The 20,032-nt window shown below is 36.0% G+C and overlaps 1 protein-coding gene across 1 annotated transcript in view; it reads left to right on the top strand.

Moving 5' to 3' along the window:
- ctnna2 (catenin (cadherin-associated protein), alpha 2) overlaps positions 1 to 20,032 on the top strand; it is an 845,686-nt gene that overhangs the window by 775,607 nt on the left and 50,047 nt on the right. The window contains 1 exon segment of the mRNA XM_056456768.1: positions 16,209 to 16,360. Within this exon segment, the coding sequence (XP_056312743.1) occupies positions 16,209 to 16,360 (152 nt within the window).

Raw genomic sequence — 20,032 nt, 5'->3', positions numbered from 1 at the left:
TTTAAGACCTTCTCCAGAAGAAAAAAATATTATAGGAAATACTGTGCAAAATTCCTTGCTCTGTTAAACATCATTTGGAAAATATTTGAAAAAAAAAAAAAAAAAATCACAGGAGGGCTGTAAAACTGTATATAAAAATAGCACAGTCTTTTCCAGAAAACACAAGTTGAGGAGTTAATGCTCGCTCAGCTTGAATGGGAAACTGTTCTGCTAGTTGCTTCAGCAAAACCGAGAGGAATATCTGCATGCTCGATTGAGAGTGATAATTGAATTGTGAAAGGGCTGGACGCCCAGACTGGCTCTTGTCTCTTCTCTTTTTCTGTGTTCACTTTGATGAGGTGGTACTTTTGTTTGATTCAGATTTTCTCTCTGTTTCTGTCTTTGCAATGGGATGTTGGTGCCACCCAGGGCTTCCGTCAGGAAATGTTGTTCCAGAGACCCAACGCCTACTTATTAGGCCCAGGGGAGGGAGGGCCACCCATAAAAATTTTAGTCCTGGGCCCTGTGAATTTAAGTGACGGCTGTGGTGCCACCGCATAAATGGAATTGAACCATAAAGCATTGAGGCATTGATTCTTCTAGACCTTTCATTATTGCACAAGACTTGGCACGTGAAATGTCAATGAATTTTTGAAAGTTTGCAGGTTTGGGCCAGGGGTAGTGTTGGGGTGGGGGTGGGGGTGAGTGAATTAGCATATTAGAAGCTTATGTGTTATGGGACTTATGTGGATTGTTTTCCATTTAATTAACATGTTTGCTGTGGCTGGAATTGAGCTGCTTCAGTCGAATAATGAAGGAAGTTCATAGACGTAGTGTTCTAGTGGACAATAGGGGTAATATAACTGACACTGGTTATACGGTTGTCAACCTAGAAAGAAAGAAAAAGAAAAAAGAAATACTCACATCTGAGACCTACAACATTCTTAAATAGATACATTATCCTGAGATGCTAAATAACAGCAGTTATTTAGTTATTTTAATTTTTTTTATTTATATTAAACCAGTTATTTTGACCCTTGTCCTCTAAGAATATATAAATCAAATATACATACCATTTTTTATTTATTTATTTATATATTTTTTATTTTTTTAAATTTATTCAAAATGTCAACGGGGCAGTTACAATGCCTAAATAAAATAAAATTAAATGTTGATAAATTTTTTACAATATTGGCAGATTTTTTTTTTTTTACTTTAGACCATTCCAAATATGGTCAATAGGGACCTTCTTATTCTAAAGGTATTTTCTGGGATAATAAATAGCATATAATCCATGGGTCTCAACTCAACTCCTGGAGGGCCGCAGCTCAGCACAGTTTTGCTCCAACCCTATCAAACACAGCTGATCCAAATAATCAAGATGTTCTAAAGAGTCATAAAAAACTTCATTAGTTGGATCAGCTGTGTTTGATCAGGGTTGGAGCAAAACTGTGCAGAGCTGTTTGCGAATTGAGTTTGAGACATAAACCCAATTATGAAGAATTTTTGGATTTACCTAAGACAGAAACATGCTATATAAATATCAGAAAACAATTTAACTTATTGAATAACAAAAAAAAAAAAAGTTATACTGACTGAGAAGAAAGGCCAATGCTAACTAATTCCTCAGCCCAATGGGCAAGATGCAAATGAAACCAAATTACAAGTGGCCTTATTGTTTAATTCTTTGGCACTTTTTCTCCCTAGAAACCAAGGCTTGATATTTTTCGGAATATCTCTGCATGTGCATGTATCTTAATTGCCAAAGATTTTTACACACAAACAAAATTTACTTTGCATTTGCTCACCTTTATGACCAGTGGTGGAAAGAGTACTGAAAAATCATCTTTAAGTAAAAGAACAATTACTTGCTTCAATAGTGCAAGTAAAAGTATTTGTTGTGAATATTACACAAAGTATGAGTAAAATATAGACCTTTCAAAAGTACTCGAGTAGTGTGTAGTGAGTATTACGCTGTCAAAAGCTGATGCATTTACATGTAATTTGTGGATGTGTGTAAACGTAACATTCTGTAGTGCATTTAGTTATTGCCCAGCAGGCTCACAACAACATACAATGTTAATATTAGGTTCGTTTTAAGTTGTGATGTCAGGTGACCAAAATGTCCAATAACAACGTCAAATTATGATGATTTTCGGTTGTGTTAGAAAGTGTTGGGGTACAACGTCAATCTAACGTCATGTTGACGTCGTGTGCCTGCTGGGTGTTTAAGGGCATTTCAGTCTTCATATAGTAAACATCCATCATTTTTTTATCAGTGACATGGATCTAAACTGTCTCTGGGTCATTGCTTGTAAACCTTAATATATGAAACAAAAAGTAATATCTTTTTAACTTGTATTTAATGTTTAAATAGCAAATCCAATTAGATTCACTTTATTTGGTAAACAAAGCAAGTCTCTCATATAAAATCTCTACTAAAAGACAGAAGATATTACTGTACAAACTTCATTGTACATACATCAGATGAACAATTTCACATTAGTCAATAATATTACTGTAATTTATTTAAAAACTGAATAAATATAGATTTACACACATTTACTCAAGTAAATAAACAGAATTAATGATGGGGTAAAAATCAGCGGAAAATCTGCGGAATTCTGCGCACACAGATTCCGCGTGGGCTTAGTCAAGAGGTAGTTCATTATGATGCAATTTACCTTCTATATGCGATTTGATTGGACAGGAATCACAGGACTGATTTTTCTAATCCCCATAGACACGAAAAAATTAGGTAGTGACTGCAGGTTGAAGGAAAGTAGGTAAAAGTACCAATACTCCATTAAAAAAAATTACTCAAGGGAAAGTAAAAGTACACATTATTAAAACTACCTGGTACGATTCCTGAGAAAAACTACTCAATTACAGTAGTTTGAGTATTTGAAATGTGTTATTTTACACCACTGTTTATGACTTCATGACTTTTATTACCTCTTTCCTCAGTTTATATTCACAATAAGTTTTTTTTAGAACAGAACATTTTATAATTTTAGCTGAAACCAAGGTCCTTAGTGATTAATAAAATCCAAATATAAAATACAGTATCCTTTGACTTACATTTTAATCACCAAGAATGATTTTTATAGTTCTTCTGGAAAACAAGAACAAAATTTCTATGAAGGTCAAGCTGTCATTCTCAGAATTAAACTTACAATGTTACAGTTCCCAATTTAAAAAGTTAGTAAAAACTTAAATGAACTCACTGTTCTGTTCTCTTCAAGAGTGTCTGGCACTTTCCTTTCAGTTTTCTTCAGCATTTTTGGTCTGGTTCCTGTTCCTTATTGCTAGACATACATATTTCAGCCTCAGACATACCACTTATTACCCAGGTCTTTTTATTTTATTTTTTTTTATCCCAAGGCACTGTAAATATAACAAAAGTGCAGCCAGTCCAAAGCTCTATAAAGATACACCACTGAAGGACCTTCAGCTCGCAGTGCTCACGAATCTCCAATTGTGTCCTTGAGCCTGAAAATCAATAGTCTAATAGCGAAGCCGTGATGACTTTCCCCTCTCTCGTTATCCTCTCCATCCTTTCCCTGATCCAAACTAATCTTCATGCTGGAAAAATTACCCCATCGTTAAGGTTATGTTCAAGCCCCCAGTAGATTAAAAATTAGAAATATGGCTGATGTAATAGTGCCAAGTAGAAGGCAGGAGTAGCAATACTGTCATGGAGTATGGCAGAGTGAGTAGGGCACATGCCAAAGGGTGACCATGCAGAGATGAAATATGGCCACCTAATCACTGCCCTCCGTCAAGCACACACACACACTTACACTCACACATGATTTTTATGGCAAATATAGTGTTTCGCTGACAGGTTGAAGGCCATGTTTGCTCGGGTACCAAAAACAGCAATGATTTCACACAGCCAAATGACCCCACTAAAATGTGCACGTCATGACCCAAGAGTCTGCATGGAGAGACAACAAGGATAATAGAATTAGTCTGTGCTCTTCCTGACTCCTACAATGAGGCCAACAGTTTTTTTTAAAGGTGCCCTATAAAGAAAATATTGTTGAATAATAAGAACTCAGTACATGGAAATGACCACACCGTGAACTTCAAACACCATTGTTTCTCCATTCTCATGTAAATTCCACAACTGTAAAACTTGAGTGTTGGATTTCTCATGTTGTTATTCATTATCACAGCTTCTACATTTGCTTGTACTTCATGTTCTAAGTTATCCGGACATGACTGCGTCATCAGGAGATCAGCAGCCAAAACACGGACTGATATGTTGCACATGGGACCATTAATACACACTTCCCAGGCTGTGTTTTGAGATTACAACAGCTTTCCTCCCTTATTTTATTTTATTTTATTTTAATTTTAAAGTTATCATTAAGCTTACTTTGTATGTGGGACTCTTATTTTGAAAACAGGAGATACAGCAAAGTCAAATCCAGCCACCCCAGTTTGTATTATATGTGTTTTTAAACAACGACTCTACCAGTTGTCACTTTAGATCTCATCAGAATGCAGAATATACAGATTATGAATTTGTTCAGCTCCACCAAGACCTTTCCAAATATGGTCAATAAGGAACTTCTTATTGTAGTGGTATATTACGGGTTAACCCTCATGTACTTTGATGCATTGTTTTTAATAATAAAAAAAAAAATGTTCTCCATAATTTAGTGTTGGTGGCTGTTTTTGCCAAATTGACTTCCATTATAACCACATTTTGTTTTATTGCAAAACTGAATCAATGCAGTATATGGCACATTTATAAGGAAAATCAAAAAAGTTATATTGACTGAGAAGAAAGGCCAATGCTAACTAAATCCTCAGCATTATGGGAAAGATGTAAATGAAACCAAATTATAAGTGGCCTCATTGTTTTTTTTGTTCTCCATTTCAAATTACTTCCAGTGTTTTATAAGACCTATTAGCATTAGAAATGTCTCATTGCGTTTGAGTATTCCATTTCAATCCTTTTGGGCTGGTCTGACCTCAGCCACGCGAACAAAAACTCAGTTTGAGCATCTTTTACAGTATCTAATGCATCTCTATATATCAATAAACACTTATGGGAAAAATGCCATTTGAAGGCTCATAGACTGTAACAGATCTGCCTGCTTGCTTTATCTGACATTAAACACTTTAGAGCTCATCAGAATGCAAAATGCAGGATATACAGATTATTCATTTGTTCAGCTCCACCCAGACTATTCCAAATATGGTCAATAAGGACCTTCTTATTCTAGTGGTGTATTATCAGTTAATAAATGAGCATATAAACCTATTTATGGAGAATGTTTGAAATTACCTAAGCCATACACCTAATATGTAAATATCAGAGAACAATTTAACTAATTGAGTCAATGCAGTATATGGCACATATAAAAACAAAATAAAAAAGTTATAGTGACTGAGAAGAAAGGCCAATGCTAACTAATTCCTCAGCCTAATGGGACAGATGTAAATGAAACCAAATTATAAGTGGCCTCATTGTTTTTTGGAGGAATTTGTTCTCCATTTCAAATTACTTCCAGTGTTTTGTAAGACCTATTAGCATTAGGAATGTCTCATTGCATTCTCGAGTATTCCATTTCAATCCTTTTGAGCTGGTCTGACCACAGCCACACGAACAAAAACTCAGTTTGAGCATCTTTTACAGTATCTAATGCATCTCTATATCTCAATAAACACTTGTGGGAAAAATGCCATTTGAAGGCTCATAGACTGTAACAGATCTGCCTGCTTGCTTTATCTGACGTTAAACACTTTAAGAAAATAATCCCTTCCAACATGGTTTTTATTAGCGCCTTTCATCATTCCTCACTGGTCGGAGTTAAATTTGCTCCTCACTAGCAGCAACTTTACTCATTAATGCCTTGAAGAACATTTAAATATTTCTATTTAAAAGTCACAGCCAAAATTCCCTAAAGCTCATTTTACGCCTCTCCAATAAGTGGATTAAAATGAATTAAATATGTGTTAAAGCAAGACGGGGTTAGAACGAAGAAAAGAAATCATATAAAGAGCCTTAACTGTACCTTTTTCGAATGTTTTGCATAATTTTTTGTATTTCTTACAGTTCATTTAAAATTCAAATCTAACCTTCTCTGCATTAGCAGATACACATTCTGAACTAGTCCGTTTCAAAAGGCAAATAGTCAAAATGGATGACAAAAAGGACCCTATACTGGTCCTCTTTTAAGTAAATGCTTGTAATCAAAACCATCATGAGAAATCACAAGACCGGTCTTTTCTTCCAGCTCTGCATTGGCTATTATTAAGGCCGACAGCGCTCTGGGCTTTGATTTGGTTAGATGGTTGAAGACAGCACTCTAGAATTTGCCTGTCACAAGAGTGTTCTCAAAAGACCCACCTTCCCCATTGAGCTACTGTATGCTATCCTTGTTCCTGGCTTTTAAAAATCTTGAGATCTTCCCCTCCTAAATACATTTGTTGAATATTTTAAGAGCACCACTTTAGAGCTTGCTCAAGGGTTTAATACGAGGCTTTTTACTTCCTCCATCTTTTTTTTCATCATCCACCAAGTGGTCCCAGACGTTGATATGAGCGTGACTTGATGTTAGGGTGAGATCACAATACGGTTTCCCTCCACCGGAGACATTGCCATGGAAACTCCGTGAAACGTTCCTTCACTTTAGATTTTAGCCAGCTCATGTGATCTTCCTCTAGGAGTAGGCAGGCAGGTCATTCAGTGTCAGGTCTCTCGATCTAAGAGCTTTGGTACCTGTTGAATACACTCCAACTAGATACATTAAATTACTTAACTTGCTTTTTTTTCTTCGCTCTCAAGTCGCCGAGGTTTGAAGTTCAGGATTCTAAATGGGTTTTTTGGAGCCCTCTAAAATGCCATTAACATTTTCTATTGACATTTCACCAAAATTAAATTGACTTATAAATCTCTTTTCACTGTCACTATGCAGCATTAGCTGTAACTATTTTGTCTTAGCGGTTATGCTGAGGATAAGTGGTCCAAACACATTAGTTCAGTGTAAATGCTGAAATACGGCTAATCATAAAAACAGATCAAAGTAATGTCACATTAGTGGACTTTTCTCAACCCTGTAGCTGCACCCAATCAATGTCTGTCAACATTCTTCATTCCTGACTTTGTCAAACAATCCCTTCCTGCAGCCAATGTTTAGTTTTAATAAAAGATTATGTTACCCAAAACTGAGAAACAAGACATAAGAGGAATTGAAGGAGAGAGAACAATCTGTCACAAAATGCGGCGTAAATCCTACACAACGGTAATAGCGGTATAGCTAGGTAGTTGCGGTGTTTGCATCTTTACACTCGGAGAGCAACATTTACAGCAGATGTTTCAGTCTATAGTATTGTGTAGTGATAGTATAGTACCATAGTATGTAGTGATATTAACGAATTGTAAACTGAGTAACTTAGAAATCGTTTTGACTCAGGTCTGTCTTTAAACACAGAAAGAGTATTGCTGATGATACAAACTAACTTGCCATCTGAATAAACAAACAAAAAGCACTGATTGCTTACTTACCAAATCTGTAGAGACAGGACAATCAACACCAACAGGAGCCGCATCATTTTTAAAATGAGACGAGCGGCAAATTAGGATTTCACCATTTCTAGATGCAGAAAACTTTCGGGTAAAAAGTTTCCATACAAATGTATTTCTGCTGCGAGTTGCGTGCACTGTAATCCACATGTGAGTCTAGCTGCGCTCTCATAGCGGGGAAACGAAAACAAAACCTTTGTTGCAGCACATTAATAAACGCAACACTGACGACCAGTGTCTCCAAACAGTTCTTGTTCTTCCACTCCACTTGTTTTGGCAACACAACATGGCATCTCTCTGCCCTCTTCAAAGCTATCATGCATATTAATGAAGTTGAACCAAGTCTTACTCATGAATTAATGCTGCAAGCTCAGAGACGTCACGATGTACTCCCAGGTACAGACAGCCAGTCTACACGCTGGAATACACGCAAGTATCTGATCGCCGTGACGCAGCTTCAAAAAACCTGTTTCAAACCGGAAGAACGTATTTGCTGGAAGTAACGCAAAATCAATCTATTTTCACTTTTTATTGTGTAATATATGTGTCCTAATAGGGTTTTAAGCAGCATGGGACACATATATAAAAAATTTGTTTTGGTGTTTCGTGACCTTTTAATATCAAAATGAAACTAGGCAGTTCCTTATATGATGTTGTAATTTTATTGTTAAGATAGTGAAACAACGTATCCAGGGTGATGTGAATGAGGTTATAAAGTACACTGTTCCCTTTGAAGATTTACCTGACGTGTCCTCAGGAGTTTGTTTTCCATATCAAACTTGCAAAGTCTGAAGTTTTAAGGAAAGGATGCAAGTCTGAACTTTGTGCAGTTAATATTGAGTAAAAGTCTTAATCAGATAGGCGAATGTCTGCAGCCATGCCTCCATTTTCAGATGTCTTCGTTTACTCCCATCCACACTGACATGCAGCAGCAGCATTTTAAAATGAAAACAGCCTCTTCAGCATTTTCAAAAAGCTCAATTTTTGGCGCTTGAAAAACTCTAGGGTAGTGTGGATGAAAGGCATAACCGTAGCAAAAACTTATGTGTTTTAAACTAAAACGTATTCGTGTAACAGGGCCTAACACCAAACAAAAGTGATAGCCAACACAACAATAAATAGTTACCATAATTTACAAACAGTAATATTGAGTTAATGCATAGTGTGAAAATACATTCACTGTTCCAAGATGGCACACACGTCAGATGTTTGCTTTTGTTATCTATTTTAAATGCTAGAAAACAATGTTGTAGTCCAGACCACCTAACGTTTACAAAACAACAATGTAAGTATTTTCCTTGCATTTTGAAAAACTTTTACATTTCTTCCTTAACGTCAGAAAATGTTTTGTGTTTTTGGCTGAAAATGTTAGCCGTCCTCGTCAATACTAACCAGCACTTTCAAATCTAAAAATGGTCAATTAACATAAAAATTAAGCGAGCAAATTCTTCTAAAAGTGCTCATTAAACACTTCCCATTCTGTGTCAATGACTAAACGCTTACTGCATGCACTGCATTAGACTAACTAGGACTTGTCACAGCATATTGCTGCTCTTTTCTTGATTTGATTGCTTCTATTGTCCCCATTTATAAGTGGGCTTTGGATAAAAGTGTCTGCTAAATGATTATATGTTAATGTAAATGTAAGGTCCACATTTGGTGCCTGGGAAATTTCTTGATTAATAATAAATTAATTAATGATCTGCTTAAATATTATAAGAAAAAATATGAAATTAAACTTCATGATAAATTAATCCATTTAAATAAAAAAAAATATCACCATTTTGTGGTAAGTTAGGGTAAATAAGTAATAAATTAGTCACTGAATCATTACAGAACAGATTCATTCAAAGCAGCAGATTGTTCAGTAATGAAACACCGAGGTATGTTTCTTAGTATACTACTTTTACATTGTTTAAATTGAACAAAAACTAGTGTTTAAGTCTAAGTTGCATAACAAAACTTTCATCGAACATTTGCATAATATCAATATTACATAGCAAATGTGCTTATATTTATGAAAATAGCTCGTGTGATACTGCAAATATATCAAAGTTTTTTTTGCAGTTAAATCTATAATTATATTGTCATTTTTATTTACATACACTCACCTGACACTTTATTAGATACACCTGTCCAACTGCTCATGAACACAAATTTTTAATCAGCCAATCATATACATTTAGGCATGTAGACATGGTCAACACGGTCTGATGCAGTTCAAACTGAGCATCAGAATGGGGAAGAAAGGTGATTTAAGTGACTTTGAACGTGGCATGTTTGTTGGTGCCAGATGGGCTGGTCTGAGTATCTCAGAAACTGCTGATCTACTGGGATTTTCATGCACAACCATCTCTAGGGTTTACAGAGAATGGTCTGAAAAGAGAAAATATCCAGTGAGCTGCAGTTTTGTGGTTTTGCTGATAGAAAGTCAACAGTAACTAAAATATCCACTCATAGATTTCTGCTGTGACATTTGAATGGTAAAGTCAGAATTTGGCATCAACAACATGGATCCATCCTGCCTTGTATCACGGTTCAGGCTAGTAGTGGTGGTGTAATGGTGTGGAGGATATTTTTTTGGCACACTTTGGGCCCATTAGTACAATTCAGCATTGTGCAATGCCACAGCCTACCTGAGTATTGTTGCTGACCATGTCCATCTCTTTATGACTACAATGTACCCATCTTCTGATGGCTACATTCCAACAGATAATGTACCATTTCATAAAGCGCAAATCATCTCAGACTGGTTTCTTGAACATGACAAGGAGTTCACTGTACTCTAATGGCCTTCACAGTCACCAGAACTCAATCCAGCAGAGCATTTTTGGGGTGTGGTAGAACGGAAGATTCGCATCATGTATGTGCAGCCGACAAATCTGCAGCAACTGCGTGATGCTATCATGTCAATATAGACCAAAATCTCTGAGGAATATTTTCTGTGCCTTGTTGAATCTAAGCCACGAAGGATTAATGCAGTTCTGAATGCAAAAGGGCGTCCAACCCGGTACTAGTAAGGTGTACCTAATAAAGTGGCCCAGTGAGTGGATGTTTGTTGTTTGTTCCACAATTTCAGTACAGCAGTTGTAAAAGTGTACAAATTAACTAAAGATTAGTTAGTCATCATTACATTTAAAGATTAAAAAAAACTTACATTCTTCATATTTTACATGTGATTTCAACATGATTTATATGTGAAGCTGAGGTTGTTCAGAAAGTTTGTTTCATATTCATTCACTATAAAGATGTTAACACAGAAATCAGACAATGCAAAGCAGTTTAGAAAATCCCTAAAGAGTGGTCTCAAAATAATAAAATAGACAGTCTTTTTAGTCTGGAACAAAGACAAGACTGAGTACAAATACGGTCGATAACATGACAAGACCAAGACCTTTGAATATGTTCTTGAGACCAAGACTGGCCATTATATGAGCCTGCCTGTATCTGAAATAGTAGAGCATATGCACTAGCAATGCCAAGGTTGTGGGTTCAATTGCCAGGGAATATGTACCACAACACTACTAGTGTCACGATCACCAGCGATCTAATTCTGGCAGATCACTGGTAAACATGCAGATCACTATAAGGACTAAAAATCCACTGTTATGTGGACTACAAGTTTCAGTCATGCACCACAAACACCGGTTTCCTGATCCTGACTGCAAACACACAGCTGAAGGATTGTCAAAGACTGATGTAATAAACTTCCATTGGATCCGCACTTCCTTGTCAGCATTCCACTTCACATTACTAGAATCCCAATGCAATACACAATTTTGCAATTGTACTAGTCTATTTATTTCATAATTTAATATATTTTGACTAAGGAGGGATAGTCTGACTGAGGGGGTTGACGTCTCCATATGCCCCCATGGCGGACTTTTATAAGTCTCGACTCCCTATTAGTCCCTGTGTTTAGCAAGGTGAAGTGGTTAATTGGCAAACGTAGTGCACTCTTTCCACATACTTTCAGGGTGACATTTTCTCTCCGTATTCTCGCGCTGCTGTCCATGTCCTCGGGCCTGACTGACAGGGGGAGACAGCAGAAAAAGATGTGCCTGCCTGAATTTCGACCTTAGCTGCTTAAGATCACATATTCTCCATTTTTCTCACCTCTCACTCTGTCTTTCCTCTGATATGTTTGGCACCTGAGGGAAAGGCTGGCTTTTGAGGGATGCCTGTAATCCCTTTTTTGAGAATGTTTTTTTTTTCTGTGTATGTCTTTCCGTTTTCGCTTAGTCTCACCTTAAAGCTGCAGTCTGTTGTTTATTCTCTTTTTTAAATGCTGAATGATCATCTTTATGTGGCTTGGTGCGTTGGGGAACAGCTCTTCAAGTATACAAAGCTAAGGTTTGTTGAGTAAGTGGGGCTGTCAATCACAAAAACAGTTTGGATGCTATACTCAAAAATCCAGATCTGGGAAGGTTGACCCAAATAAGATTTTTTTTATGAAAAATGTTATAGACAACTTCAGGCAGACGCCATTGCATTTAAATCTAACAATCGCTTCGCTCATATTACATCAAACCATAAGCATTAATGTTGTTATACATTTGTTCACAAACTATTTAACCTGTTAGCCAGCACTCACTTATGGGTATTTGCAGCCTGATCTCACGAGAAACGACGTTAGTATTTTACATTTTGTCAGTTTAGTGGCTAATTGGTATGAACTTCGTACGAGTTCAGTCGTACAAAATTGTACGATTTTAAAAGGAGCGATGGCACCTAACCCCACCCCCTAAACCCAACCATCATTGGGGGATGAGCAAATCGTACTAAATTGTACGAATTAGATCGTACGAATTAATGCGAATTAGCCACTAAATCAAAAAGTTTACGAATTGCGTGAGATTGTGTTGGTATTTGAGGTTATTGCAAACTAATTCGTGAAATCTTTGTCCGTAATTTTCGCACATTACAAAATAAATTCGACCTCATGTTGTGTGAATTGTATTGACACACTGCCTCCAAAACTGTTGTCCGTCATAAAAAATTCACAACCAAGTTCGATTTTTTTTCCACATTTCGCATTGCAAAAAATTGCTTTGAGGGAGGCTGTTTTGACAGTTCAGAGTCACCGTACAAGTGAAAAGTAAATACAGAATGCTGTCATTTGAGCTACAGATAACTTTATGTCAAACACAGTGCATAAAATAAAGACAAAATGTGGTGGATGTACCTCTGCCCTGCTCCTGTTTGGTGTGTGTGCATGTGTGTGTCCCCATTACAATTGACGTAATGCCCATAGACATAATAGAAATCATTGTCCGCTTTCGGGCCGCTTGCTTTGACACATTGCAGCCACCATCTATTATAATGTCCATAGGGTACTGCAGTCTCTGTTCGAGATTTGTTTACGTATGTGAATGTGTGCAGTATCACAAGCAATGTATCAAACATTGCACTGATTTCCTGAAATAAACTTTGCATTTGGGATAATCGTAGCTCATTTCTTTAATAATAAGCTAAACTCTCCTTCCTCTATTGGATAACACAATATGCAGCCTAATCCTCTTTCTTTTTCTACTTTGGAGAAGAGAGAGGAGAACAAAGATATCCACTGCTTGAACTGACACCGAATCGTTTTGCATTTTTGTGTAATGGATGCATTAATATGCATCAGGGTCAGTGTGCAAGGTTTGTTTACGTGATGATATTTTCACATATGAATATGAAAAAAACGCATACGAAATTTTCAGACTTCAGTGTGCAAAGACCTTCACACCTACCCAGTGGTGAAAGAGTACTACTATTACTTGCCCAAAAACGTAGTGCAAGTAGAGTAAAAGTATCTGTTGTAAATATTACTCTAAATATGAGTAAAAAGTAGACCTTTTAAAAGTACTCAAGAGTAGTAAGTAGTGAGTATTACACTGTGAAAAGTTGATGCGTTTACGTGCAGTTTGTGCGGGGATGTGAAAACTTAACATTCTGTTGTGCATTTAGGGATCTTCCTATATTCATTCGTTAGTTCCTTCCTATCTTCCTTCCATTGTGTGTTTGTTCTGTCCTTCTTTTTTGTCTGTTTGTTTATTCATTCCTTCATTGTTCCTTCCTTTGTTCCACTTTTCATGTGTTCACTATCATTCTTTTTCATTCATTTATTCCGTCCTTCGTTCCTTAGTTTGTTCAGTTCTACCTTGAATCCTTTATTCATTTGGTTCTTCCTTCCTTTCTTCCTTCCTTCGGTCCTACCTTTCATTACTTGTTTGTCAATTCCTTCCATTCTTTATTTATTCCATTAAGTGATTGTTTAAGGCTGTTTGGCGATTTCAGTCATCATACAGTCGACATCTTTCATTTTCTCATCTTTGACATGCAGTCTATACACAATATCTAGGTCATTCCGTGTAAAGATTTTGAACATCTTCTTGGACTTTTTCAATGCTTCCAAAAGGTTTTCTGCATTTATAAAGTGCCCATGTCTTAAAGTTCAGTGTGGTGCGATTTACTTTCTATGTGCGACTTGACAGGACAGATTTTTCTATTTTAGCCAATCACCATAGACAAGAAATAAATAAAGTAGTGACTGCAGGTTGAAGAAAAAAAAGTGGAGTAAAAGTACTGATACAGCACTAAAATGTACTCAAGAGAAAGTAAAAGTACACATTTTTAAAACGAAATAATTCCTGAGAAAAACTCCTCAATAACAGTAACTGGAGTATTGTAATTTGTTACTTCACACCATTGCACCTTCCTAAATTTAAATAAGTAACAGTTCTTGACCCTCTGTGAGCTACAGACAAAAATTAGGTATCATTGAAAAGAAGACACTTTGAGCTTTCTGTCTGTCATGGTGCATGTCCATTAGCACCTAGTGAACGCATCAGAGTGAGTATTTTTTATAGTACTATGGAAATTGAGTTTAAGGACAGTTCTTTACGGGATTGAAATCGGTGCTGAGAAAGAGTAGCTGAGAGCGTATAAATGTTTGGTAAAGTCAGTTTCACATTAGAAATCACCAATAAAATTAAACAACAACTGTCTTGTTGGTGCCAATAGACTAGTGTTTAAGTGCGAAAACATATAGCACCATGGTGCTCACGGCAACCCAAGTTTGATTCCCAGCTCGAGGTCCTTTGCCGACCCTTCCCCTTTCTTTGCTCCAAATACTTCCCTGTCTTTAACCTCCTCTATCCTATCCAAATTAAAGGTGAAACCCCCTAAAAAATAAGAAAAAGAAAACAACAACTGTCTTTCAGTTTAATTTCTAAACGTTCGAATCACACAAAATCTGCAGAAACTCACATCTGGTCTAAGCCCTCTCCCGGATAATCATCACTCTATAGCAGGGGTCAGGAACCTTTTTTCAGCAAAGAGCCATTTCAATTTTTTTTTTTCAAATGCATTTTTTTAAAGAGTCATATGATTTGTGTGTATATAACAAAACCTTTATTTATACACAAAACCATGCAAAAACCCATACAAAACCATTGTCCATGCACAACTCAAAAAAACAAATATGATGCATCACAATGTATGAAGAAAGGACAATTTACAGATTAATTTTTATTTTTTTGCCATCGCCACTCATGAGTTTGAATTTATGTGTGTAAGTTACCATAGAAATGTAAAAATATAACTTGCAATTTATTGTTGTCGTGAGTTCTAATTCATTTTGCTGTAGAAAATACAATATAAAAGGAATGGAATTTTTAGTAACAGTTATATATTTTTTTAATTTTGAAATATTATTGAAGAGAGACAGCTGGAGAGCCACATACTTTTGGTCAAAGAGCCACATGTGGCTCCCGAGCCATACGTTCCCTACCCCTGCTCATTAGCCATCGATGATTGACTCCTGTACACTGAAAAAAATTATTCAAAGATGATTCTTGGATTTACTAAATTTTTCTTACGTTAAGGGGTTGTAAACAATTTATTAGGGCTGAATTTAAACAAACAAATTAAGTTGAACATTGTTAAATTTAATTTGTTTGTTTAAATTCAACACAAATAAATAGTTTGCAACAGTTTTGCAGACATCATTTTTTTTTCAGTGTACTAGTAGGCCGTGCTTCATTCACTATATTGACCATTACACTTTTTTCCATCCAAGAACATGTCTTGTGTATTGTATATTAGCAGTGTTTAACATATTATAAAAAAGTATTCCTTCACACTTTAATTTTACACAGACATATTATCCCCTACTGCGAAACCACATATATTTCAGTTTATTTATTGATTATTTCTTCTAAGCAGCCATTAAACGATGCACATGATAAATGTGTAAACACGCTGTCTTCCACCTCCTTAATTTGCAAGCAGCACAATTAGCAGTTTCTCTACTCTCTAATTTCTATCTGTCAAACCAGTTACATTGTCTTACCCTTACCATGCTTAATTATTCCACCTGCTATGAGAAAAGGCTATAAATGATCCTCAAATAACCTACAGAACTAGCTGAGAGTCTTTCAGTATATAAACACACATGATGCAAAAAGAAAACGGTGACCAAGTCCATATTTCCCATAACAACCTACCAATACCACTCACAGAATAACAAGCTTTCAATTGTGAAGTGTTTTATTTGTTTAAATACATTGTTTAAGTGCTTATACTTTTAATTTGGAACATTTTTCTGGTTATGTACTTGCTCAACAAATTGATTGCTTTTTTTAAGCCATTTAAAAAAATGTTGCAGCTTTAAATCTTCTATGTTCTTCTTTCCCACTAGTGATGCCACGCTTTGCTGAGCAGGTTGAGGTGGCCATAGAGGCTCTGAGCACCAGCCCCCCGCAGCCATTCGAGGAAAACGAGTTCATCGACGCCTCTCGCCTAGTCTACGATGGAGTGCGTGACATCAGGAAAGCAGTCCTCATGATAAGAGTGAGTAATGGCCAAATAACCCCCCCCCCCCCCCCCCCACGAGTTCTCGATCTTGACTAGCGGGGCTTTTATTGTGCTTATTGCCCCAGTGGTTTGTATGATAAAAACAAAACAACATATTAAACATTTTTCATTTGCAAATAATGTAGTGGGGGGGGGATGCTGGATTCCATACAATTTGTTTATTGTGTCTCAACACAAATCGATTAAGTTAACTTAAATAGCCCCTATTATGGGTTTTTGAAAATGAGCTTCTATGCAGTGTGTAACAGCTCTAAATGAAGTGAAATATCCAGCTAAGGCTTATATCTGAAAGTGCACCGTGTTTAAAACTATTGATTCATCTATAAAAGTGGTATCATAGTGGTTCGAATTATTGCTGCTGTAACGAATCTTTAGCTGAGTCGGCGTGACGTCAATACGGAACTCAAGCCCCTCCCATTTGTTGCATGCAACAATTTGAAACAAATTGAAAGCCCAGCCCCGCAAACACTGTAGAAAGAAAAAGAAGACAAACACTTTACCAGATCCCAATTGAATCATGTCGCAAAGATACTGTGCTCTGAAGTGTGAGGGAAAGGTACTGTTATTTTCCCTATCCAAAGAAGAGTCTGTGAAGAGTCAGTGATTGAAGTCTATTTTTGCAAAAAAATACCTCAGCATTATCGCCCCAGCCTTGTGCTGTGTTCCCATCATTTTTCTGACGAGTGCTTCAGCAATCTACATGCTTACAACAGGGGATTCGTCAGGCTGTTTGTTAAAGGAAGGATCAGAAAAGACTGTTGATGTATGGGACTTTGTCACGGCTTGACAGGAACTTTACAGTACACAGTTCATGGATCAGTTCTTTCCTCCATTTCGCAAGTGTAAGTAACTTAAGTGCGATTAAAACGGTTGCCTCCTTGTTTTCTCTAGTTTGCAAATTATGTATTTAATTGTGTTTTGTACTTGTAATCACTCCACGCGGTCTGTACTGTATCTGGTTAACTCTTTATATTCTTATGTAGCGTCTAAAACCACGTTGAAAATGGGACGCATGTCGCTTGTTTACAGATTTAAGTGCGTTTGTTAGCTTGCGATCCACTGCCGTTTGTCATAGCGATGGCTACTGTCAGCTGTTCCTACACACATGCGGCAGTCAAATTTCAAATAGTTCAGCTGTTGCCACTGTGTCGATTGCCGCTGTGTAAGTGGATTGAACATAAAATAAATAAGTTGTCCTAAAGAAATGTAAGGATTGTGTTGTTTCAGCTAGTTTTAAATAAGTAGTATATACAGTTGAAGTCAGAATTATTAGCCCCCCTTAAATTATTAGCCCCCATTAATTTTTTTTTTTCCCCAATTTCTGTTTAACGGAGAGAAGATTCTTTTTCAACACATTTCTAAACATAATAGTTTTAAGAACTCATCTCTAATAACTCATTTATTTTCTCTTTGCCATGATGACAGTAAATAATATTTTACTAGATATTTTTCAGGACACTTCTACAGCTTAAAGTGACATTTAAAGGCTTAACTAGGTTAATTAGGTTAACTAGGCAGGTAATTAGGGTAATTAGGCAAGTTATAACAATGGTTTGTTCTGTAGACTATTAAAAAAAATAGCTTAAAGGGGCTAATAGTTTGGACCTTAAAATGGCTTTAAAAAAATTGAAAAACTGCTTTATTCTAGCCGAAATAAAACAAATAAGACTTTCTCCAGAAGAAAAAATATTAAAAGACATACTGTGAAAATTTCCTTGCTCTGTTAAACGTCATTTGGGAAATATTTTAAAAATAAATAAAATTTAAAGGAGGGCTAATAATTCTGACTTCAACTGTATATATATATGTTTCAATCAAACATAGCCTGAGTTCCCAAACAAGAGGTCCACAAATTTACCCAGGGGGATCTCTGAAATACATAACAACATTTAAAAATATGAATGCAGGAGTTTGATGTAAATGATTCCCAAATATGATGACCCCATAAGATGATCCAATATGAAGAATGGGAGAAAAAGATACAAAGTGATACAAGATTTATTTGGCCATACTAAATAAAGATAGCTTTTATACGAACACTATGAGAACCAAAAAAAAAAAAAAAATGGTGAACGTAATATATGGAATTAACACAAAACTAATGATACAATGGCAGACATTGAACTGTACTTAAACTCATGATAGAACGTTAATTTAGAACATTCATTCATAATGTAGTGTAAGCCTTGTTTTAGAAAGTAATGCATTATAAATAACTTTAGAAGAAAAAAAACAAAACAATGGCAGAGGTCATAATCATCGGTTAAAATGCAGCACAAAAGTGCAGCTCTTAATAGAAACTCCATACTTTGCATCCTAATTTTTTAGATATAAACTAATATATATTTATTTATGTATTTATTTTGCAAGCAGTCCTAAGTTAACTTGTATTATGGACTAAAATGTTTGTGTTTATCTGAAGAAAGAATTACAGCTCTTCCATGGAATGACCCTTGATGCAAAATGCAATACAAAAGTTGCAGTTTTTTCTTTGTTTAACACTTCTGTCTGCAAAAAAAAATAAAAAATACTTAAATTATTTGTTCGTTTAAGGTTTCATTAAGTACATAAAACCGATCGTTGAAACACTTTCTGGAGATTTGTTACATTTAATAAAAAGAAAGCAATTCATAACCAACAAAACCCATCTGATTTGCACTCAGTGCTGTGCATTCACCCAATATACTGTACTGTATAGAATTATACTGTATTAATATAGACACATCTAATGAATAAAAAGCAACCTCAGTACGCTTCAACAAACCTTTGAAGCCATGCATTACGACAATAAAATCTATTATTGGGGCTGAAACTATGTTTATTAGATGTGCAAAAACAAACATGTTAGGTTGTTCCTAACTGTAATGGAACTAAATGTAATGGAAGTTGGAAGAACATTGAATCAAGAGATGAAACTATGTAAAAAGGCACAGTTTCTTCTTCTGAGATGAATTAAAGTACAAGACGCTCATTTTAACTTCACTTGAGTAAATCCCAAATCGCCTGAAATAATGCTTAAGTACAGTGATCAAGTAATATTATTCAAGTATTCTGCCTGAGAAAATATGTTAATGTTTTCAATGATAGTACATTGTGACATTGCATATGCTCTAATACAGAGGACTCACAATGTGAATTAATGCTACCTATATTGTCACAGGTATACAAAAAGTAGTTTATTGTAGTTTCATTTTGTTTATCCCTAATGTGTTTATGCTGTTTACCACAACAGTAAATATTTTGGTTCAATATAGCTAACAAACACTTGCCTTTTTTGTTGTGAAATACATTTTCTCAGATGCACACTTCCCCCTTGTGCACATGAAACAATATTGAACAGTGTTTTATCAGTAAATAATAGCAAGCTGAGATTTGGAACTGGGTGATAATTGTAACTAGAGATCCTACTTATTTTTTCTACTTATTCATTGATTTCCCCAGACCACCCCCCACCCCCCCAAAAAAAATGAATCACAGAGATGGAACATGCCGAGAGCGTCTCATTTCCGCTGCCTAGAAAAAGCCATTGCAGTCACTGTGTGCTGGTGGCTGCTTTTAAGGTTTGAAAATAGTACAGCTCCCAGAGCAGAAGTGAAATGAAAGTACCAGCTCATAGACACAGTTATTTGTCAAGGATTGGATCCTGCT

The sequence above is a fragment of the Danio aesculapii genome, chromosome 1, assembly GCF_903798145.1.
Source record: "Danio aesculapii chromosome 1, fDanAes4.1, whole genome shotgun sequence".
In the NCBI taxonomy this organism is placed as follows: domain Eukaryota; kingdom Metazoa; phylum Chordata; class Actinopteri; order Cypriniformes; family Danionidae; genus Danio; species Danio aesculapii.
The sequence above is the reverse complement of the archived record's forward strand: the minus strand, read 5'-3'. Positions and strand labels throughout refer to the sequence as shown.